Genomic DNA, 25238 nt, shown 5'->3' with positions numbered 1-25238 from the left:
TCAGCAAAAGAGAACACAGCCTTTCAACGTAAACAACTGACCTCCCATTCTATGTTCCACTCTAGGAAGAACAATAAGTGAAGCACAGTCATAAATGTATGGCACTACAAACCGTCATACGTGATGGGTAGCCATGGGGATTCATAATAATATCTGGACAGATTCCAGAATCACAAAATGGCATGTCCTCCTGAGGCACAATCAGTCCGCAAACCCCTAGAATACAAAATGTATTTCAAGCAAGCAATTCATACTGCAGAGCCAATGATCAACTATTATACTCTTATGTTGCTCAACTCTCCATTTTAATGAGGTACTTATAGGCAGGAGTTACAGTGTATGTTAGCTACCCCATTAAAAATAGTTCCCTTAAAAATGGAACTGTATTACAGTACATCAGCCTGTCCCAACATCAAGTCCCATCAGCCTCAGCCAGAATGGCAAATGGCCAGGAATGCTGGGAGCTATAGTTAAAAACATTTAGAAGGCACAAGGTTGGGAAGGCTATACATGTACGTGGAAATGGAACTATCAATACTGATTAGGGCAAACCCTAGACTTTAAAAAAAGTTGATATTTTGCAATGAATAACACCAGATGCCTTTCAGCATCTGATGTTAGTCATTGCAAAATATCAACATTTGCAACCTACCTCATTGTAGGAGCCAAGCTATTTTGTAAAGTGTCTTTTTGGAGGCACCTGCTCCAAATTATGTTTTACTTCTTAAATCTCACTTCAACACACAGACTACAGCCAAGGATTTTGAGGAAATCTAAACCATCCTCCAGCATCCCCCTTCATTTCTTATTAATCCAAAATACCAGCAACGTTAGATTACATGGGTCCAAGTACCTTGAAAACCGTATGTCCTTATGAAAAAGGATGGCTATTATATACAATACAATATACAAGCTGAGAAGTTTAGATTTATTCTGTCTCAGGTCTATGCAAACTTATCTTTTTTCACTGTGTATATGTTAATTATAGCTGGGCTAAAATGAGTTTGAGGCAGGGACCCAATCAAATGCTTTAAAATAATTTATTTATTATTGCATTTATACCCCACCTTTTTCCCTCCAATGAACTCAGGGCGGCGTACATAATCCTCCTCTCCATTTTATCCTCACAACAACAGCCCTGTGAGGTGGGTTGGGCTGAGAGTCTGTGACTGGCCCAAAGTCACCCAGTGGGTTTCCATGGCTGAGTGGGGACTAGAACCCGGATCTCCCGACTACCAGTCCGACACCTTAGCCACTACACCACACTGGCACCACACTTTACCATCCGCAGAACACTTCAAACTTGTACATTAAAACGAGGAATGTGTTTTATAACCTCCTGGTAAGAACAAACTTGGATTAGAGAAGAATACACTCTCTAAAAATGGATTTTGTCAACCAGCAACTTCAATGTTGCAGGGACGGGAAAGAAGAAATAGCAAGATTGGCGCTTGCTTAGAAGAGAACAACATCTACTGTCCAATCAAACAGGAACTAGGTGCAAGGCTGTTAACATAATGAGAAAGGATGGGATAAGGCAGGTACCATGAAAGAAGAAGAATAGAGCCAGAAGTTTCAGTTTTTTAAAATCATGATTCTGTACCCACAAAACCAATCCTCAGATGAGAACACCAGATCCATACAAAATCACCTTAATAATTTTGTCACCTATGAAAAAAAAATGCAGTAGACCTACCACAGAATGTTTAGATACACACCCAATTTTTAGACACGCGCAGATTGTGGGCTTGACCAAATTTACATCTCCCCCCCCCCCCGCCCCCACTCCCATCCCAGGAAAGTGTTTGGCTGCTTTAGGACGAAAGGGCACCTGTAAGCCAAAAATTAAATCGGTGCTAACTTAAAATTACTTTAGGCGCTGAAACCCTTTCATATGCCAGGACGGTTCCCATAGCAGACAGCCACTGTGTTGTTTGTTTTGTGTGAAAGTGAATGATAAAAGATCCATGAAATCGACACAGAAAGGCAGAACAGCAGAAAGAACCGAGGCCTCTCCATCACAGCAGCTTCTACCCTTTGCTGACTTGTATAACAATGAAATCGAGACGTCCAACTGCAGATCTAACACAGCTGTGCATTTCATTAGATGAAGAGCACTAGTGACACAAGTAAATAATTAACTTATTCTGGTCCGCTGACTGTGCTTATGAGACCAGTCATAGCTGACAGATTTTAATACAAGTTAAACACAAAGAGAGCATAATGAGATTAGACGTTAAAACAAAATATTTAGACAGATTCTGGAGGGGAAAAACTCATCGTCTGCACCAGCCAATTAAAAGAATTCCCCCCCCCCCAAAAATAAGTTAAAATTCTTAAGTCCAACAAAAATCTTTAAAAAGGATAAACAGTATATGAAATAAGTTCTAAGTAGCATCGGTCTATACAGAACTAAGGTAAAACAATTGTCCGTCTGCAAGATGTTTTGACCCCCAGGGTGTTAACAAGTTATGTTAAATTATTTTTTACACTAGATATTTACTCTTTAATAATTGATTTGTGATGTTTCTTATAAAATTCCAGGCTACATATTACCTTACGTTTAATGTTAACGGATACTTTAAAAGAAATGGTCTTTCTCACGTTTTTGAAAGAAAACAGAAAAGATGGACACATTAAAAATAGCATTTGCAAAGCAATGTTTTAAAGACTTATTCCATGCACCAACGTATAAATATTTGAATGTGTGCAACACAGTCCCTTAAAGGGCAACCATGGCTGTAGGTGAGTAATCTCCAAAAAGTATTGAAGTTTTAGGCTGCAATTCTATAAGAACATAAGAAGAGCCCTGCTGGATCAGACCAAGGGTCCATCTAGCCCAGCACTCTGTTCACACAGTGGCCAACCAGCCATCCGCCAGGGACCAACAAGCAGGACATGGTGCAACAGCACCCTCCCACCCATGTTCCCCAGCAACTGGTGCACACAGGCTACACATATTTACTTGTGAATAAGTACCGTTCAAATCAATAGTACTTGTTTTCAAGAAGACATGCCTAGGATTATATTGCCAATGTTCTTTAAATGTAAATTCCATTTAGTTGTTTAAATCTCAAGGCGGTTTAAACACAGCTTCATTTAGACTGCAATCCTATGTATATTTACCTGGGAGAATGTCTCACTGAATTCAGCGGGGCTTACATCTGAGTAGACAAGCATAGGATTGCACTGGACAACATTAACATTTCACTATGACAAATTAATCCAAAATTAAAGTAGGAACATTCCAATTTTTCATGGAGCACAAGATAGCTGGGTCTTACTAAAATATAGAATCTGCTTATAAGAGATCACCAGATAGAGACTTTAATAAAAATGCTCTGCATTCTTCCCCAAGGAAATTTACTTTTGGGGGCACAGCCAGACTTCTCATATCTAAACGGCTTTCTCCTGCCTGCCAGGGTGCTGATATTTTCCAGGGAGGCCCTTCTCTTTGTCCTGTGAAGTCCAACATCTAACGAGCATTTTTGGCAGGGACTTGAGAGAGGGCCTTCTCAGAGCCTGGACACAGGCTTTGGAACTCCCCTATTAATGGAAGCCCACCTAGGCTACTCGTCATTGGGCTTCCACCGGCAGGTTAAAAACCTCTTCAAAACAGACATTTGGCCAATTGAGACAATTTGTCTTTTCCAACTGCTTTGTATTTTAATCTTACTATCGTTTAAACTAGCAGTCATTGTTTGATTTTTTATTTTGATTCTTTTTTTAAAAAAACAACAACACTATTGTTTTATTATTATTTTGCTTTTACTGTGACACTGCTTATTATATTTACTGGGCTGGACCCAGACTTAATCAGTATAAGTCAGTCATAACTAACATACGTCCAATGGATTTCAACGGGTCTGCCTTAAGTATGACTAAGTAGGATCCAAACCAGTGTTTAATCATATACTTCTCTTTTCACCATGAGACCTTAAGGAGTAAGGGATTGGTGGTCTCATGTTGAAAAGAGAAGTACAGGGCACACACCCAGGAAGAGGTTCTCCTATGCAAGCCATATCCAAGAACCATTCCGAATGGATGGAGTACATTGGTAATCCCTCTAGAAAAGAAGTAACAAGAAGTTGAATCAGGTAGATACACAACAGTGTGGTCAGCTGTTTGTATGGAAGTCCATTCATGTGGCTCAGGTCTGCATTAGATTCCCACCACTACCACAATAACACATACGCTCAAAGGAATACATGCATGTAACTGGCCTTCCCCCCACAACACACAACCCTCCACCTGTTCATGCATCTGTTCAATACTGTTTCAAATTCAATCACATGGAGTTGTGGTGGGTGGGCTTGGTTCTGTTTTAGAATTTCACGAAATGGATATTTGAATCCTTTAAAGCACAAGTAAAATGAATAAGAAAAATGAAACCTTGCATATTCAGGGCACTAGGGGCTTTTAAAATGATCCTTAAACACACTGAACTCTCACAATTAGCATCACAATAGCTGTCCTATGTTCTCACACCAGTTAATGCTAGTACTGCCTTGTATTCTGGAATGCTATTTGTCCACACGTCAAGGAATTTTTGTAAATAAAAATAAAAATACACACAACCAAGGCATCTTATGTTTATGTTTTATTGATGGATTTCCTATAGTACTTGTGTACTATAAAGTATAAACCAGTCATGCCCCCAATTTCTCACCTGCCTTATTCCACAATTTGTAAGGATCATAAAATTAGGTTTGATGATTTGCACAAATAAAGCTTTTTTGTTGTTTGTTTTAACCCGGTATTAGATACCATCAATTGCTGATAATTTTGCCCCACTCCAAACCTTTTAGTGGAGGATAACTGGGGGAAAGCAGAGAACACACTTACCTATTTTAGTATAAAATATCAGCAAAATGTAAAACACTGTTTTTAATTTAGAATATTTTGCCAAATATGATAAAATGTTAATAAACAGTTTTCTTCAGGTCGCACCTTTCATTGTTCACAGAGGTTGTGGTTGTGTGTGTTTCAATAATCAGATATGGCTCTTATTTAAAGTCCTAGGAGTTCTTTAAATAATACCCTGAAGGAGGGAGCTGGCTGCTTTTCCTGAGAGGCTCCCACATGGCTTGGATAGTATATAAATGGCCTAATCATGTGGTGAGGGTCAATCGTATGGGTCCCAAACCAATTAACTGGCATGTTGCAACTCATGCTATCACTTGTGAATAGGATAACATAAACAACCACTCCTGTTGTTTGTTTTATTATGGTTTTAATTTTCGTGAACCGCCCAGAGAGCTTCGGCTATTGGGCAGTATAAAAATATAAAATAAAGAAAGAAAGAAAGAACCTTATAAGGAGATGCTAATTTGGAGCCCAATTTGAATGGGACTGAGAGGTTCCAATTTTCAAGCTTAGAGTTTAAATAAATATTCTGATGTTTTCAGATAGGCCCTAAAAACATTTTGTACTTTTACATGTGCAAGACCTAAGGGTGTGTATGATTTATACTGTACTGTGTTGCTTTTAGAACTGTTAGAATTCATAGTACTCATCACCAAATAAGTCGAGCAATAGGAGCAAAACGATATCCATAAGATATTTGTCTGTAATGGTAAAGCTCTAAAGATTCAGAAAAGGTAAGTAATCCTACTATGCTTAAACCCCGATTAAGCTCCACAGTATACGGAGCGCAAGCCAGGTCGCAGTTAAAGTATCAGAAGCAACAGCTGCAGCACTACCAGTTTCTGTGGGAGATTAAAAATGGAGCTTGCCTAAAAGAGAGGAAGCATTTTATTCTACCTGTTTAGCACAAGGTTAAAACTTTACTTATCCAGACACCACCAGTTAGGACCTTTCGTGACATAGAATAGGCCTTATATCAACCTTCTCCAACCTGGTTCCCTCCAGATCCCATCATCCCCGGCCAGCATGGCCATTGTGGAATAAGGTTGGGCAAAGCTGCCTTATATCTTCCAACATAGTTAGATAATGTGCTTGTGTTAGTGTCTTAACAGTTAGCATCTATTCTACACTGTTCCTATTGATAACTCAAAACGTGTGGAAAAGCTTTTAACGGTAAATTTTAAAAGTCCATCTGTTATGCATGATTAGATCTTCTAAATGACTGATTCATGTCTCACTGGCATTAAGATACCTTGATAATCTGATGACGATGATTTGCTATTTCCACGTATTCAGAATAGCAGAGAAGTATTGGGGAATCCAGTTTATCACTATAGCTAAATATTTTCTTTCTTTGCTTTTTTGAAGTACTGCCAATACCACAAGCTACATGGCCTTCTAGTTAGCAGAAACTCTAAACCCAAACATGCACAACTGCAAAATAGCACTGATTAATGTTAGTTTTGTGCTGGTGCTGAATCGTTTGTGTATCGTATCACTTATCGCATCCCAACTGACATAAAGATCAGCAGAAAAATTTAACAGATAAATAATACGTAAGAAAACTTGATTAGCTTCTTTATTAAAAGCATTCTAAATTAGAGAAGGTGCTAGAAGACAATACAGCTTGTACACTGGTTTCCCATGAGCTGCTGAATGGTCTGATGTGATAAATTTGCATAGTCTGAAGCACACAAAGAGCTCATTAACTGAAACCCTTACAATGCTCCTGGAAGCAGCTATTGTAAAACAATAACCACAGGAACTTTACAAAATACACATAGCTGAATGACTCAAGAGCTTGGGGGGGGGTGTTTTTAGGATATATACTATTTGGAAACAGAATTGGGAGATTTTTATTCTGCGCCATAAAAACAGCTATAATTTGGGAGAAGTAGGGGGAAAATGAGGGGAGACAGATTTACTGAAAAGGGTCAGAAGGTTACCTGTTTGCTATTTGAGTTAAAATGCTTACTTGACTCTTAGAACAGAAAGTTAAGCAGAATTTTAGGGGGGAAAGGGCAGTGGGGGGGGGGAAGGAGAAACTCAGGAGTTTTGTATGAACTTTTAATTTGGGCTTGCTTTAAGTGGCAAGGAATAAATTAAAAGAGATGAATAACTGTGTTTCATTTTAATTCAATATAACTTTGTGATGCTTTTCAGCGATGTAATCTGACCCAAGTCCTTGGGATGGGGTAGGTTAGTGATCCAGCAAACAATGGAATGGAATGAGAATTGCATTCTCAGTGAGTTTTTGTTCCAGTTAAAGCAAACTGCCCCCCCACCCCTGATCTTTCAGTGCCACTATAGATATCAGGCCTCTTCTCTTAGAGTCACTGCTACTCCTCCAAATCATTTAGCACTTAATGGATTGATTGCAATTTTCACAAGGAAGCTTAAAACTCCAAAACCATATAGAATTAAGCAAGAAGCCTGCCTGTCGCAGATGTCTGTGTAAAAATAATGTATAAAAATAATTAATTTACTTGTACTTAGCAATATGGTCAGTGGCCACTAGATGCAGGACCTTCTCTGTAGTGGCTCCCTCCATGGAACTCCCTTCTAAAGAATATGTACCTGATTAGCTCATTGCCCATTTTTATGACGGGGCTGAAGACTGTTCTCTTTTTTTAGACTTTCTATGGTCTCAGTAATCATATATGATTTTAATTAGATCAGCTGGAGTTGTGTATGCCAACTGATTGACTTGATTGCTGTATTTAATGGCATTTTAATTGCGATTTTGTTGTACTTTTAGGCAGTAATCCTATATATCAGAGGGGCTGAACCTCTTTTAGCCTGAGGGTGGACTTCAATTTCTGAGAACTCTGGAAGGCTACATTCCAGTGGTGGGTGGGCCCAAAGGCAAAACAGAGTAGGGCCAATGATGAAGGGGGTGGGCAAAGCACCAAACACATCAGCCTAATTTAGCTTAAAGCTCTTACTGCCAGCAACTAAGATTTAGGAGAGGCTTTTCAACCTTTTAGACTGCGGGGGAACGTGCACAAAAACTGGGAAACTTCAAAGCACTGGTGTTGGGGAAAATGGGGTGTGGCTTTCTGGCAAAGCCCAGGGGACTGGATTTGGCCCGTAGGCCTGAGGTTTAACACCCCTGCTATAGACACTTACCTGGGAGTAAGCCTAATTGAACCCAATGGCCTGGTTCAGACAACACGCTAAACCATGCAGCTTAACCACAAAATGGTTAAGGGAAAGCATTAATACATTCCCATAACCATTTTGTGGTTAAGCAGCATGGTTTAGAGTGTTGTCTGAACCAGGCCAATGGGACTTATTCCTGACATGCATAGGATTGTGCAGTCAATTGGATTGTTTTAAGTAAGCTGCTTTCGGAGCCTACTGGCGGAAAAAAGCAGGATGAAAATGAAGTAAGAAAGAGATACTTCACAGTGCCTTCAGATGTGTTCAACACGAATAGTGGCGGACATCACATACTTAAAAAGAAAAGGTATCCATCATACTGCATTCGAAAGACAGTTGGTAAGAACTACAGTTTTAACAGAGCGCACTAATTATTTTATGCTAGAGAAGCCCAGGCTTTAGGAGGCAAATGGTACAACAAATAATGTATGTCTTCTCCGCTGTGGCACCCCGGTTGTGGAATGAGCTCCCCAGAGAGGTCCGCCTGGTGCCTACACTGTACTCCTTTTGTCGCCAACTGAAGACCTTTTTATTCACTCAGTATTTTAACACTTAATTTTAACTTAAATTTAAATTTTACTGTTCTAACTCTGTATTTTAATCTTATATCAATTTTGCTGCATGGTTTTATCCTGGTTGTGATTTTTATACTGTATTTCGTATTTGTGCTTTTAACCTGTTGGTTGTTTTATTATGGTTTTAATTTCTGTGAACCGCCCAGAGAGCTTCGGCTATTGGGTGGTATAAAAATGTAATAAATAAATAAATAAATAATCTATATTCTACACCGCAGCGAACACAGATCTAACAGCAAAGACCACAAAACTTTGCATTCCTAAAGATAGCATGTATGAATTTAAAGCCATTTCCTTGTTTTTAGAGGCATTTCAAGAAAGGTTTAAGCCTTTATCTAGGATCTTTAGCTATTAAAACAGCTTCTGTTTGCCATTTCAATCCTTCTTGCTTAAATACAGTTCCCCCACTTGAGGAATACTGCTCAGCATTGCTGCTTAGTTCTGTGATCTGCAGGACTTTTGTTGGGAGGTGTTAATCCTTTTTCACATGAGAGACTGAGAAACGTTCTTTCAGAGAACTGATATATTGCTTTTTTCACATCAAAGGAGTCTAACTTTTCCCCTTCACTGGGACTTATACAAAAAGCAAGAGCAGATCTGGAAATATAATGATCTAGCAAATATGGAAGTCAGAACTTCTGTGTTCTTCCAGAAGTTAACTCTGTGGAATTAAGAAATGATTTCAGTTTTGATGAAATCGGTATGAGAGCTGCTAGTTTGTCTCCTGGTGCTTTTTAGTACATGACTCAAGTTATCTGATAAAAGTCAAGCCACTGACATAACAGGACCTCAATATGCTTTCAAATGGGTCTAGACTTGGTGTTTGCCACTCAAAAAGAATTCAAGGTGTTCCTTGCAAAGTGCCTTCCCCAAATAATCCAAAATATAAAAGCATAAAAATGGGATCCACCAACAAATACCAATACTACTGATACTTTTTCTTAACCCCAATGTCTTTTGGGTGAAGTTGCATATTTTGAAATGACAACTTAGGCCTAGGGTGGAACATTTCCCCAATGTTCCGTCTTCAGAGAAAATGTTTTCCAAACTATCTTGTCTGCCACAGAAACTCAGGTGTCGCAGAAGATTCTGCGACACATTCCAGCAAGCACTCAGTTCACCTGGAATACTCACTGGGGACTTGGTGCCAACTCATGTGAAGCGAAAGCACAGATGCAAATGCACCCAATACTTCTCCGTAGCTGCACATATCAGGGGAAGATTTTAGCAGTGGGCAAGTTTTCAGGAGGGACTTGAAGACCAAAGGAAGAAAAAAATCAATACTGAGGACAATGGATTTAACCTGCAGAAATATACGCTTAAGGTTAAACGTTAGAGAAAAAATATATATGTAGACCAGTGTAAGCAATATGCTGCCTAGAGATGCTATGGCATCTTCAAATGTTTAAAGAAGAAGAAAAAATACTGGACCAGCATTTGTTGACAGTACAAGAATTGTATACTGAGAAGCCCAGTTAGGCACCTTACAGGTGTCAACTCCATGATTCTATGATTAACATATTCAAGCATTCAATCCCAACTGCATTTTGAGGAGCAATAAGGGAAATTAATAGGTCTGCTTTTTGCCTGGAAGATCTCTTTTCCTAGAATCTTTACTTGCCAAAAATATTTAGAAATCTATTCGTGGAATCTTATTTACCTTTCCCTAGTTTCTCCCAACCGTGTTCTGCTATTTTCTTTCCTTGCAAGTTGCTAATATTAAATCCATGTCACTAATACATCATGAGCCAGAGGACTGGCTAGTTTATATATAGTGCATGTAATTAACCTCACCTGCATACTATGGCAAAGACTGAATTGCTTGTTTTTCCGCCTAAACCTTCTCCTCATCTTTCATTCTCTCTCACTGTCAATGATGTTATGCTTACTCCGGTCAAGGAAGCTCGTAGTCTTGGCTTTATCTTCGACTCCTCGCTCTCCTTTATTCCTCATATTGAGGCAGTAGCTAAATCCTGTCGTTTTTTCCTGTATAATATTGCCAGGATTCGATCATTTCTGTCTGTCTCTTCTGCCAAGACGCTTGTTCATGCACTGGTTATTTCTCGGTTGGACTACTGCAACCTTCTTCTCTCTGGCCTTCCTTCTTCTCACATCAGTCCATTGGTTTCTGTCCACCACTCTGCCGCTAAGATCATCTTCCTGGCTCGCCACTCTGACCATGTTACTCCACTTCTGAAATCTCTTCATTGGCTTCCAATTCACTTCAGAATCCAATATAAACTTCTCCTGTCGACCTTCAAAGCTTTTCACGGTCTAGCTCCTTCCTATCTCTCCTCTCTCCTCTCACACTATTCCCCGCTCGTCCTCTTCGCTCCTCTGATGCCATGTTTCTCGCCTGCCCAAGGGTCTCTACTTCCCTTGCTCGGCTTCGTCCATTTTCCTCTGCTGCCCCTTATGCCTGGAACGCTCTTCCAGAACATCTGAGATCCACAAATTCAATCGCAGCTTTTAAAGCTCAGCTAAAAACTTTTCTTTTTCCTAAAGCTTTTAAAACTTGATGTTGTTTGGACTTTACACTGTTAGATTTACTCTACCCTGTGCCTGTTTACCCTACCCAGTGCCTATTTGCATTCTCTTCCCCTCCTTATTGCTTTACTATGATTTTATTAGATTGTAAGCCTATGCGGCAGGGTCTTGCGATTTACTGTTTTACTCTGTACAGCACCATGTACATTGATGGTGCTATATAAATAAATAATAATAATAATAACTATGATTGATATTTGACTACAGCAAGCAGATGTGGCAATTATGCTACAATACTCAACTAAAATCTTTCTTGGTTAATCAATAGAGACCAACTGGTAAGTCCGTAAATCAAAAATAGACTTGCTTACTTTTTTGTGGATATTTTGGTTTTTGTATGCTACTTTCATACAGGACAAAACAGAATATTTGTATTAAAGATATGCTTTTCTTCTAATAATGAGCAGTAGCTTCTGCTGATAAAATTCTAAGCAATACTATTTATTTTTATCAGTTAATTACCCAATCTGTTACGAGGAGGCAGATTATTCATTTGCTAAAATTTCTTTAATCGTTCACAGGTCTATTTAAAAGCCCTCTAAATTCGTAAAACAGCCATTTTAAAAATATATGGTCAGTTTCATACAATTAAGGGCTATATGTAAGAAGTCCAAGTCCAGTATGAATCCGGTCAGCATGGAAAGCCAGCAGCACCGGCTGTATCTAACCTGATGCCTTTTAGTCATGTGGCCCTGTAGTGACCAAAGTGGAATGAAGGACCACATAGGTCTGGATAGCAGAGTGCTGAAAGAGACACTCCCTACGCTCATGGGCAGAGTTAGCTGGAAGCATCTTTAACATCATGGCTATTCAGGGATAATCAGTCTCTCTACTGCAATCCCCCGCTGCTGCTTGTCCCAAAAGATAAACGTAAAGCAGCAGGATGGTGGTTGCACAAAGAGCTCTGTTTTTCTCTCTTTCAACTCAACTAACTTTTTAAGCAGAGGAGGTGTGGGGGCCATTTTTGTCCTTCCAGATCCTGCCCTGTGGATTGTACTCCATGGGGTGAACCAATTTATATAGAGAGGGAGGAATGGTGTCTGAAGCTGCTATGAAGCACTCAAAAGATCAAATTTAGTTTACTTGCAAGCTAAATGTGACACTTTTGGTGCTCTGCGGCAGCTATAGAGAACTAAACGGCTCACATTAAGCTTGCAAACAAGCTAAAGAGGATCCTTTTGGCACTTCATAGCAGCTATCGATACTATTCCCCCTATAAATAATGTAATTCACACACACACACACACACACACACACACACACTCCAGATTTGTTGGATGGCTGCACTAGGGGCAGCAGGGGCAATAATAACGTGCCCATCTCTACTTTAAAGTTATAATAGACCAGTTCTGGGTAAGATCACATATAAAATTTCAATTTCTTCCACTTGGACATGCATTAATCACACATGCTAAATGGAATACTTCTGGCCAATTACGTACAGATAGTTGTTTCTTTCTTAAGGACCGCCTCACCATTGCCCCACCTCTGTCAAGTATTTTTAGGACGAAGTACCTGGTTCACATTTCCCTGGATCGTATCTTAATGGAAATGAGCAGCAAGTTAAATCTTCAAGTCATGTAAGCCTTGATGACCTAAGTTCCCACAAGTTTTCAAATGCATCAAATTACTACTACCCCCATCACCATCATCATTATTAATGACTTCTCCGGCACCCCATAAGTCTAATTTATCTTTGGCTCAGGGAAGAATACAGGAAGAAGATTGTACTGCCAGTCAGATCTAATCATTTGTATATTTTTAATATTATGAATATGTTTGTGTATGAAGAGCTCAGAGGAGCATATAGACAAGTTTTATGTAGACTCACTCACCTATATGTAGGTGAGTTTTATGAAGACCCATCTCGCATTATTCCAAGAATAGCAGGAAAATGTTTGAATTTAACTTAAACATTTAATAATTTAAAAATGTGTACCTTTTTGCCCATGACGACTGCTAAATTTGTCTCCAATTTCTGGCCGTCTAGTTTGCCTAAGCAATATTTTGATTAAAAATGCATCCTCTGCATTTGAAGATATCATGACTTTTTCAATGTAAGAATCAGTTGCACCTTTGTAACTAATGAATAGGAAAGAAAAATACATATATCACTATATTAAAATACACCCATGTTTAGTCATGAAAAGCCACCTGTGAGACAACAACTTACAAGTTTTAAGTTCGAGAGGCAAACTGACTTCTTCAAGAAAAGTTTCTATACTAAAAGATACTGCAAAAAAGCATGGCAACTAAATTATAAGAACAGGAATGGTAGACCTTGAAAAAATGCCTTTGTGCACCTGATGCAAGAATGACCAAGAAGGAAACAGCATCACCAAGATTTTTAAAAATATCAAAGAGAATTAAAAGTCAAAGTCATAAATTGCCATCTAGCCCCTTTATAATAAACGTAACTTTCCCCATTTACTTCAGTGGAAATGAATTGTATCCAAGGAGTTCTGTGGTCTCTGGAGGACTAATGAATTTATTGTTACATGAGTTTTTATGTTTTTCAACATAGCACTGAACTTTCCAGAAATACATGAAGTGCATCTTTTTGCTGCAATAGGCTAAAAGAGAGCCAAACAATACATTACGATAATCTTGCTTTATAAAGTGCTTAAGCTAGCTGCTTTTATTTTGAAGAAAAGTCTCCATGTGGCTCTGATCCAGTACATGTTCCCCAATTGGCATTGGAACTCTGCATCAGGTTTTTTTGCCCCAAATCTCACTCACCCACCCCGCCTGGCCCCTGGTCTACAAACATGCTGTTTGCAGTAAACAGCATCTTCAAGAGCAAATAGCTGCGGGATGGGGGCTGTGTGGCTGCTATTCCTTCCGAATAAAAGTGATCAGCTCAAGCATGCTTTTTAAAAAGCATGATTAACGCAGCATGCAGCTTGGCCTCACAGGTACTCTATACTGCACACCAAGGAAGACTAGACACATTAGCCGTGATCCAGGGAACATTTCTATGTGGTCACCATGCCTTATATTTCCAGCTTTTCTGGTAATAAGTATTTATGATCCACTCTTCCTCCCGCCGGTAAGGTTTTAAAAATAAAGTCTGATGGAGCAACATACGTTACTGGCACATCTTTATACTGTGGCTGCTGTGGTACGCTGCTCCCTTCCAGAGGGGTCTGTGTCACAGTCGGCATCGATTTATTTACAAGGACTTGTTTGTTTTCTACCTTTTCACCTGTAAGTATATGAGAAGAGTTTTACACAGCACATCTACCAACATTATGAAGTATATGTCTTCAAAGGGCAACAGGTGTGGCTGTAAACAAGCTAACAGCTTGTTGGGTCTCATCTTTTAAGTCAGGGGTGGGAAAGACGTGCCCCCCTAGCCTGTGTGCGGCCTACTATCCCCATTTCTGCAGCCCCCCGCTGATCCCTGCTGCCACTGTTGCTGCCGCCACACCGGAAGCTGCCCACCCATGTTCTAAATGGACTCCTTTAAAGATTCATTAATAAAGACTCTCTCATGGGTGATCAACTGTGAAATGTCCTCCACAGGGTTTTGCACCTAGCCTGATCAATTTTAGGCACTAGTCTAAGACATTGTATTTATCCACACATCCCATTAATTTTAAACTACTGTCTGATAGGATTTTAATGCTATTCTGCAGATTTTAACATTGTTGAGACTGTTCTATTTTTTAAAGCTTCTCCGGTAACTTAGGCTTTAAAATGTGATAGAAATGTTAAAACAAAACTAACAAATGGGGATTGTTAAGGACCTGTAACAGAAGATGCAGTGCAATTTAGGGTGCATCAGATTACAATGATGTAAATAACCCAAGATCTCTTTCTGTGCGACATAACTGATTCTACAGTGTGCCATGTTGCAGCCCCTGAAAACTCTCCACTAAGCACTTAAATAAGCAAGTACCACATGGTAAAGTACCACATTTAATGCAACAAGATGAAATACCTTAAAATTTTAATTGTGTGCAAGTATATACATGCACATATTTAGTAATGTAGACGACACACAGAAATACATGAAACGGCCTGTCTTCACTGGATGTGATCTAGACTCCCAGTGAGTGAAGCCAGGGATGAGACACTCGACTGGAGGATTTTCATGGATTCCTCCTTCCTTCTGCAGACCCCAGTGCCACCTTCTATACTGTCCCAGATCCTCCAGAGCAGCTTTCAAGGGGGGCCTCCAGAGGAATCCATGAACACTGTTTCCCATGCTTTCTCCCAGTGGGAACCTCCTCTGGATCCAAGTCCCTTTCTTGAATAGAAAGAGCCCTTCTGTTCACAGAAGGGCACATCTGGATCGAACCCACCTTAATTCTCTCTTTAAAAAGCAACTTAATCTGCAAAGACCTTCCTACATTCACCATAATGTCATCTACTCTGTGCTACACTGAATACTCTGGCAATCCCTTCTAGTACGTTTTGTCCGTCTCCCCTTACATTTAACCCTAATACTTTGATTAAATGATTCAAGGGAGGTACTGCCACTTTATGAGCTCTGTGTTATACCTAGCATGTTGGCACAAAATTACAGTGAAAATGGTATTTCTCAAAACTTGCAAAACATCCGTTATATACCTGGAGAGCAAATGCCATCAGCGTCTAAGATTTCATGGCGCCAGATTGGCTTGTGCGTAGCTGCATCCAGCATGGGTCCCATCACTTTGTCGAATGTCTGATTTGTGTAACGCTTCAGAGTACATTTAGCATTCTTGTATACCAGACACCTTCCAAAACCTCAGAAAAATCAAAGATGTTAATTGAAATTTCTGTCGTTATCAAGGTTGACTGCCAGACAGCTAAGCGACTATAAGGTTTGAAGTATACTGTCCAAATCTACAATACAGAAAACGGTTGTTTGAAAAGTTTTTTGCAGAACACATTACTAAAAAAAAAAAAAGTAGAATCTTGTGGCACCTTAAAAGTTGAGGGTTGCAATTGTACGCACACTTCCATGTACTGGATCAGGCTGTACCAATTTTAATATGGCATTAACTTTTGAAAGCTATAGGACAGTTTGTCAGATGTATGAAAATGCAGTGGGTTCTAGCTGATAAATGTTTATGAAACAATAATATTGTTCGTTTTAAGGTGCTCCAGGGTACTAACGTATTTAAAGAGACTGAAAACTTCCCATAGTTCAAGAATGGACTTAAAATCTAAGAGGCGGGGAACTGGAATGATAGAAGCATGTCTTCTTCATTATATGTATAATTTTGGAAGAACAGCACTGAAAATCTTTAGGATAAAACAGGTATATTTAACAGGATTAAGACACAATTATGATGCAGCGGTTTGTTTATTTGGCAAGTCTCAGATAAAGATTTCCACAAAGAGTTTAACTAAGAATTTTTCCTCTAATGAAGTTCCCTGCATTGCTTTTCTAAAAAATTATCAGATAAGAACCCATGACACTAACGTTTGCTTGTAAGAAAGCAGAGTTAAAAGCTGAAAATACAATTACACTGGGTTTCTTTCATTAGCTCTAACTGGGTCAAGATCACGTTGAAGCACATCCATATTTCTAAATACAAGGAAAATGCCTTTTACTTAAACTTTAGATTTTAAACCAAAAGACAGCTTTAAGATATGAGCAGTATATCTATATTGTTCAGTTATACTAAGTAATTCTGGACGGTCTTTGATTTCCCCCTAATGTTACTAGTCTACCAGAAGGAAAACATTCTGCTTTAAATCATGTCTGCTATTGTTTTAGAAAAAAAGAATAAATTAAGTGTGCAGACATTAATGCCAAAGATACATGTCTAGGAATACTAGTATTGCTGCTTGGCAACTAGCAGGAGGCGTGCTAAGGATGGAGAGAGTGTGTGAGAGTATATCCGCACAAGCTAGCAGAAAAGTTTTTTCGCCACACAGAGTACAACTCAGGCACACACATTACAACATTACTCATTTCGCAAGGGAATTGGCATTTTAAAATGATTGACAACACAATACTAAAAGCATCTCACCCAGACAAATCCGACTAAAGTGAATACAAGTAATACTAGCAATTCCCTTGGATAGTCAGAGTATATCCGCCCCCCATCACACCAACAGTGTTTAATATGTCTTTTTGCTTAGGTGTGAACTCTGCTAAAGAATGTGTGACATTGCAACTGTATTTATAAATAGCCCTGATTTTAGAAAGTTCACTTCCTTAAAAACAAGAAAGTAATTTGTGATTAATCATATTGTTTTTCTAGGCAATTTAATACTGACTTTTTGTCCATTTTATTTGCTGCAACACAATCACTTTTTCTCTGATTCAAAATGATATTTGACACATGCCTTATTTCTGCTGAAAATATTAAGTGCTCAAATGTCATTGGATTATCATTATGGAAAAGCAAACACACTTAGGCCATGATCCAGCCAAGCTTAAATACTGTTTAAGACTAATTAGGTTTAAAGGGAGAATTAAAGCATGTACTTAAATCTCTCCCACTAAAATAAATGGGATTTAAAACTCTTGTCTGGACCAGTGCTCTACTTATTTCTGACTCAAGGGCAAATTCAAGTCTCCTCATAAGAAGCATTTGCTGCAGCAATTTCACATTACACAGATTACATTTCAAATTGTTTTTCAAAAAATATTTTTCACTATTTAAGGTGACATTTATCTAACTTTAAATTTTCTCTATTAAATCTTTGGTAGAAGTCATGCAACACTTGCTCACTACAGTTTGCATTACCAATAGTTTAGATCTCAAATCATAATTTGAGCCTCCAAATGTACAGGTAATTCTGGTTCAAAGCCACCTGTCTGCTTTCGTTTTCCATCTGCTCAACTTGCCCACTTTTATCACGCAGGTGCTTCTGAACGTAGAGCAATGGCCAGAACTATGGTTTGCCAATTTAGACATCACACCAAACCAGTTTGAACAAATCATGTTTTCAAATCCATGGCTGGTCACAAACCATAGCTTAACATTTCAGACATCACACTAAACCATGGTTAAGTTTCCTTAACCATGATTTAGTGCCACCTTCCCAAACCTGGCACCCTTCATATATGTTGAAGTACAAATATTCCCCAGCCAGCATTGGTTCAGTGCAATATCTGTATTGAGCTGAAGCAAGAAAGAAAGCCTTCATTGACAATGACAAAACATAATCACATGCTTCCTACCTCTGTCCAAAGAAGCTTTGTTTAAGACAAGAGCATCTTCAATATCATAACCACTATAACTCATCACGGCAACTGTGGCATTCTGCCCAGCTGGCAGTTTCTCAAATTCTATAAGTTCTATGGTTTTTGTCTTAACCATTGGTCTTTGTGGATATGCTAATAAATACATAAGAGTATCTATCCTGTTCCTCTGGTTGTATCCAATGGTTCCTGCAATGAAAAAGACACAATCATCAACAAAATAGCTTGGCTGATCCTTGACGTTACTGCTATTTACAATGGTAGCTAACAGATGATATTGAAAACTGATCAGAAAAACAGTGAGTACTTTGACTTTATATATTTGTCAGATATTACTTCAACACTCAAGAGTGCTCCACACAGTACAGCTCCAATCTGTCTTTGGTGAAGTCTCAGCTATCCTAGTGTCATCACTGTCTCAGTGATTTTTTTCAGACTTACTTACTATGTTGCCAACTTCTCTCCCCTACTTTTTTGGTTTTTTTACTTAAAACCTAAACTTTAGTGGAAGGATGAGGAACCTTCGAGGCTTCTCTATCCACCCCACAAGCATCTTCTTCTGTTATCTCTGATCACGGATTGGAGATAAAGAGGGGATTTAAAGGCCCACACAACCTTCTTCTGCTCTTATCTCTGATTAGTGACTGAAGATAAGAGGGTATTTAAAGACATTTGAGCTGTCCTTTGCAGGTATGAACACACACAGGGCTTACTTTTGAGCAGGTATGCATAGAACTGAGCTATGCTTTGCAAGGCTGAAAGCTGTTGTATGGGGGCTTACTCCTGAGGAGACATGCCTAGAATTAAGCTGTGTTTTGAGTGCTTGGTGGGAAAATGTCCAAACTGTTAAGAATTACATCACCCTTGCCTATCCCTGGCAACACCCTGTGCCCTTAGCCTCACTCACTTCTGGAATGTGTCCACCCCCCTAGATCCTACCCAAATTGTTATTAAGTCCTCAAGACTAAAAAGGTTCATCACTCCTGCCTTAGCGAGAAATGATTGGACCACATGAGTATATCTTAGGGAGTGCTGTCGATCTTTGGCAACTTTTACAACCAGTCACCCCTTGTGTTACATTAGAGCTAGGATGCAGTTACTGCAGTAACAGCCTTGCAGCAACCCATTTATAAATGCAACCAGTACCTCAGTGGAAGAACCAAGAGGCAAGACAAAACGGCTGTGGTTCAGAGCAGTGCATGTAAAAATTTCCATTTTCAGGGGCATGAATGGGAAGTACATCCTGGAGCTCCGTTAAATTTTTATGGTGCAATTCTATGCATTTTAATACACAATAAGTTCTACAACTCCCAGTGTGCCCCAGCCAGCTGTGTTGGCTAGGGGACACTGGGTGTTATAGTAGTTTTTTCTGTCTAAATATGTATAAAATTGTGTCCTTAGATAGCAATCAATGGATGCACATCCCCTGAAGAGGTAAGTCTGTCTTGTATATTTGGAATTTGACTAAAACATTTTATTTAAGTGGACTAACGTTTTAAACACAAAAGGCAACTTAAACCTGAACAAATGTTAACACATTTGACTGCTACAAGGGGAGTTAGAGAAAACTGCCCATATTCTTATCTGTATCAAATAACACAAGACTGGACTATAATCTTAAAACCAGACTCTGTCTTTCAAGGTATGCATTCCTTATGACACCCTTCTGGAGGACATCCTAAACTTTAGCATGCACAGCAGGAAGAATGTTTAAGCTGCTGTTTTTAACAAACACAGTTTCCTGTTTCATCCAAATACAGGAAAGAGTGGTTTGTGCAAACCTGAACTAGTTAACAAACCTGGTTTGATGTTCTTGTTGGTTAAACTATCATTTGGACAAATCATAGTTTCCTGCATTAAGAAAAAACGGGTTTGTTACAAACTAGGGCTGTTTCTACGCCTGCCTTTTTTCCTGGGATCGTCCCGGGATCATACCTGTGCATGCAAATGACACACAGGGAATCCTGGGAGCGGGCAGTGACAATCCCTCCACTTCCCTGGGATAATCCTTAGGTGTAGAAAGGGCCTAAGAACAGATGCTTCAAAATCCCTCCCCTCATGCAGGAAGGAGAAGGGGAATGCGGCAGCATGTTCTTGAATCAACACATCATGGTTTGTTGTTATATCTGAATGCTTATTACATCTGAATTTATGATTGTTATGGATAATTTATACTAATCCCTTCTGAGTTTCTTTCAATCCTATGGCTAGGACACAAGAGGCTTGCATGCCTAAACATTTCTGCAAGTGCACAGGCGCTTTCCCCAATTGTGTTCCTATTGAAGCAACACACACAGCATCAGACGATGCTCTTGAAAGTCCTCCCAATTTCAGAGTGGATTGTCCAGCACGGCAGACTCTAAAGCTGGGCTGCACACACAGAAGCTACCCAAGAGATACTTTTGATGTCCATCTATGATTTCATGTTTAAAGCCAGACATTTTTTGTACCCAGAGAGAGCTTGAGGGCACTTGATGTCGATACGTTGTTAATTCTAAGCAAGGTCTCAGTCTGCTCAGTGCCTGGATGGGGAGGCCACTTACAAGCCCACAGATAAGCTGCCCTCTGAGCTCCCTGAAGGAAAAGCAGGATATGAATGTCATTAAAAAGTATCTAAATGATCTTGCAACCACTCAAGCATATCTATTACCTAAAATCATGTTTTTCCTCCTGCATATGCTGACTGTACATTTTTCAAAAGGTAGCTCCAGCATCTTAGTTCACCAGGTGCTCCTTCACCTCAATGAGTGCTAAGCCTGAGAATGGCATTTCTGAGGCAGGGGGGTATTTCAATGAATGGAATGGGGGCAATGCTGAGTAACAGGTCCTTTCTTCTCCATAGGGAGCTAAAATGCCATCTCAATAATCCCAAGCTCTTGACAGCCCAGGAAGTGACTAAATGGACTTGAACATGCATCTCCCACAGGACAATACAAAGACAGTCACTGGCAGCAGGGGGTGGGCAAAGACGACTATACAGAGGTCTTGTGGGGGGCATTTACAGGCAAATATCTGATGTGATGAATCACCATGCAGCGGGATTCAAAGCAGCCAATTCACAAGATTCGTAACACAGAATTTAATCTATGCAAGTATGGCTGAAGCTATGATCATACGGACTCCATGTCAGCTTCTTCCAACCTGGCACCCTCCAAATGTATTGGACTACAATCCCCATTATCCCCAGGCAGCACAGCCATTATCACAGTGGCAGGGGATAATGAGAGTTATAGTCCAAACACATCTGGAGAGCAACTGATTGGAGAAGGCTACTCTACGAGGGGAAAAAACTTTAGCAGTTTTTAGCAAAAGTTTAGTATGAATAGAAATTCCAGGCATATAAACATTTAAAACAGCAAAAACTCCCGACCCTGTAATATGTAAACTTTAGAAATGCACTTTTATGTCCCGGCTCATTCTTCAGTCAGGTGCTTTGCAATAGCACACAGAAACAAAGCCTTTTAAAAAATTATTACTAAAGATATTCAGTGTCTTTTGTGTTCCCAGCGTCAGCAAGTAACGTCAGAGGATTGTATCCAAGGAGCTAAATGTGCAAGACCCAGGGTCAAAGCAGCTGAATACACCAACCTCAGAAAACACAGACAATGAATTGCAAATGACACTGAAAACAAAACGAGAAAAAAAGACCTTCACACAGAAAACTACAAAAGAACTCTACAGATACTGAATTGGCTTTCTGTACACACTGATCCTGCTTAACTGTGTGTGGTAACTAACCAAACCTTCTGAGGCTAATAGTCCTAAAATAGAGTCTCCTGGAAAAAAAACCCACAGTAAAGTAAGAGGATGCAATTAAAATAAAAGGATATAATTTATTTCATTTTTCACGTACTTCTAATGCACTGTAATGCAAAGACTTTTGCCACAAAGTTTCTCTCCACCATACCCCATTTTTTTTATTTCTCCCAGAAAAATCAACAGAGAAGGAATAGCATCCAGCTTTAGAATTTATTCAGGGAAAGGGGTTGCATTTCTTGGTGATGTGACTTCCAGGAATGACACCCAAATAAGTCTTTTTTTTTCATAGTTCCTATTTTAAACACAACTCGCTCTCGACTTTTCCTGAGCAAGCCTCATCAAAATGAATGGGAGATAGTAAGGACACAACTCTTGCAATTGCGCTAGAGAAACTGCTAAGGGATTGGGCCCAGGATTGGGCTTGGGATAGGTGGGTTTCATCATGATTATCTTCTTTTGAGGGAGTGGGGGTAATTAGCGAGCCAGCTTCAAGCTATGCAATAAAACGCAATTTGGTAAAAACTCAGGAAGTAATGGTTTAGCTTCTTAAAGTTTCTGTGTGTCTTAAAATGATTGTATCCCAAACATGCATGGTGCAGAGGTTAACATGTACACCATGTACAGGGACTGCCCTATTTAGTTCAATGGAAAGAGCAAATCCATCTGCACAGAGATGGCTCAAGCAGTCACGGAGGTGGACATTTGCACACCTGGTGCTCCCAGGCCTATTTGAAGAAGGGGAGAAAAAAACCACTGCAAAATTGAGCCAAAAGATGTTTTACAGAAAGTCACAACTTACTCATATGTTGATTCATAGAGCACACAGTCAGCACACACCACTGTGAAGAATTGAGGTTTTTTAATATTCTGTTGCGAATCTAGCACATTGATTTGGATGAATTTCAATAAATACATATTGACAAAGGTTTAGCCAATCACCGAAAGGTGAGAGCACACACATTTGCAATGTGTATAGGGTCCTTATGCATGTTTACCCAGAAGTAAGACATAATGAGCTCAAAAATTAATTTACTTCTTACTAAGCAGACTTCGAATTATAGACTTAATATTATTTGTTACTCCTTTAAGAAACCGCTAATAATTCACGAGTTCCAGCACTTACAGTTTTTTCTAGAAAGGGAGACAACATTATAACTATACTTACATACCAATTAAAAAGAAATAGATCTTGTTGTTATAGAATTGGAAATTAATACTGAAAAATAGAACACATTAACTAGTCACAGGAAATCTCTTGTCCATGTTCTATATCAGTCTTTGTGTAAAGTCTTCCTTTTTAAAAAAATAATAATGAAAAAGTAAAGAAAAAGAGAGCAGAGAACATTGCAATGAAACACAACATAAAAAACATTCACTGCTAGTCCTCCAAAGATGCTGAAAAGGCAGGCACAATAACTGTTGTACATATGATGCTGCTTTTAGCATCTCTAAAAATGGTTCAACAGTGGAATTGGATGCACAATCCAAATTAAACATTACATTGCAGTATGGAAAAATAAGCTAACTAATTTTGAAACATGGTTAACCAAGCAAACCAAGAGGGGCAGTGAAGGGAGAACCTGCGGCAGGCCAAACTCCAAATTCAAAGCCCTGCCAGGCTCATACTGGCAAGGTAGTCTTTCCCCCTTTTATCCCCTTTTCTTGTCCTTTCTTTCTTGTCCTCTCTCTCTCTCTCTCTCTCTCACACACACACACACACACACACACACACACACACACACACTTCTTTTCCCATTAACCCCAAAGCTAGTGTACTTCTTGACCCATTTGGGAAGCATGTCAAGGGAACATCCACCAGACCCAAAGCCTCCCCTAGTAGTAGTAGTAGTAGTAGTAGTAGTAGTAGTAATAATAATAATAATAATAATAATAATAATAATAATAATAATAATAATAATAATTTATTTCTTACCCGCCTCTCCATTTTGATTGAGGCGGGGAACAACAATAAACGATAAAATACATAATACTCAATTAAAACATAATATACATTGTTAAAAACATCCTAAAAAACATCCTAAAAACATTTTAAAAACATCTTAAAATTCCACTGGATAGGCCTGCCGGAAGAGATAAGTCTTTATAGCTTTCTTGAATGCTAGTAAACTGTTAAGTTGACGAATCTCCTCCGGCAGGCCATTCCAACAGTCTGGGAGCAGCAGAAGAGAAGGTTCTCTGGGTAACAGTTGTTAATCTAGTTTTTGCTAGCTGAAGTAGATTTTTCCCAGAGGACCTGAGTGTGCAGGGCAGATTGTATGGGAGAAGGCGATCCTGCAGGTAGCCTGGACCCAAACCATGTAGGGCTTTAAAGGTGATAACCAACACTTTATACTTTGCTCGGAAACTAATACACGCCCCCCCCCCATTTGACCTGAGCCTCCTTATCGACTCCTTTTTGCCCCCCTCCACCAAGGACAGACCTTTCCACAGCCACTAAGAGGAGGCTTCTGAGGGCCGGCCTCCCTCTCCACCTGTGGAGAGGGAGAACTGCAAAACCCTACAGCCGCTAGGACACTGTCCCAGAGACCATTAGATGGTGCCCGTAAAAGTCAAATAATACTGCATGGCCTGAATGATATTACACCCACATAGATCTGTGTTACAGGCGTCTTACCCATTGCTTGCTTCCCCATAGCACACTGGTATGTGTTTCTTGGAGACTGGTTATGGTGAGGGTAAGGAATAAGGCCGGCACACACCCCGAGCAGAGTAAAAGGTTCAATCTCTAGATGTGTTGTCTCTCTGAGAGAGGAAAACAAAAACAAGCACTAATTAGATTTCTTAAAGCTCAGAAGCCACATGCTTATAAACTAGAAGGCTCAAATACTTATTACAGAAGTTTTGCGAATAAGAAAGACAATGGAAAAGTTCACATAGCTAGGCAGGGGAAAAGGGAATAATAACACAGAGGCATGCATTCTAAATTACACATAAATGTTTATCTGTGACATTTTATGACTCAATAATATTAGATACCTTCCTTGATCTAGTGATGGCTTGCAGCCTGGGGGCTCCAGTGTGTACAAGAATTCCCGCACAGCCACAAGGATCTCATTTACTTCAATGGAGGGGCAATGCAAAAGAATAGGATGGAACTCAATGGGGGAGCAGATTTGTTCAAGAGCCCCATAAGTTTGTGGATATCCACGGAGTTCTCA

At 39.5% G+C, this 25238-nt stretch overlaps 1 protein-coding gene across 3 annotated transcripts in view; it reads right to left on the bottom strand.

The window, feature by feature from the left end:
* Positions 1–25238, bottom strand: part of POLR3B (RNA polymerase III subunit B) — a 78637-nt gene that overhangs the window by 14353 nt on the left and 39046 nt on the right. For all 3 annotated transcript variants that reach the window (XM_063133419.1, XM_063133420.1, XM_063133421.1), the window contains exons 19-24: positions 24695–24822; positions 18280–18489; positions 15726–15884; positions 14238–14355; positions 13090–13232; positions 113–216 (exon numbers count right to left, since the gene is read on the bottom strand). In XM_063133419.1, the coding sequence (XP_062989489.1) occupies positions 113–216; positions 13090–13232; positions 14238–14355; positions 15726–15884; positions 18280–18489; positions 24695–24822 (862 nt within the window). The remainder of the gene's footprint in view (positions 1–112; positions 217–13089; positions 13233–14237; positions 14356–15725; positions 15885–18279; positions 18490–24694; positions 24823–25238) is intronic.

This window comes from Elgaria multicarinata, chromosome 9 (assembly GCF_023053635.1).
Source record: "Elgaria multicarinata webbii isolate HBS135686 ecotype San Diego chromosome 9, rElgMul1.1.pri, whole genome shotgun sequence".
In the NCBI taxonomy this organism is placed as follows: Eukaryota; Metazoa; Chordata; class Lepidosauria; order Squamata; family Anguidae; genus Elgaria; species Elgaria multicarinata.
Note: the sequence above shows the minus strand (reverse complement) of the source record. Positions and strands in the feature narration are given on the sequence as shown.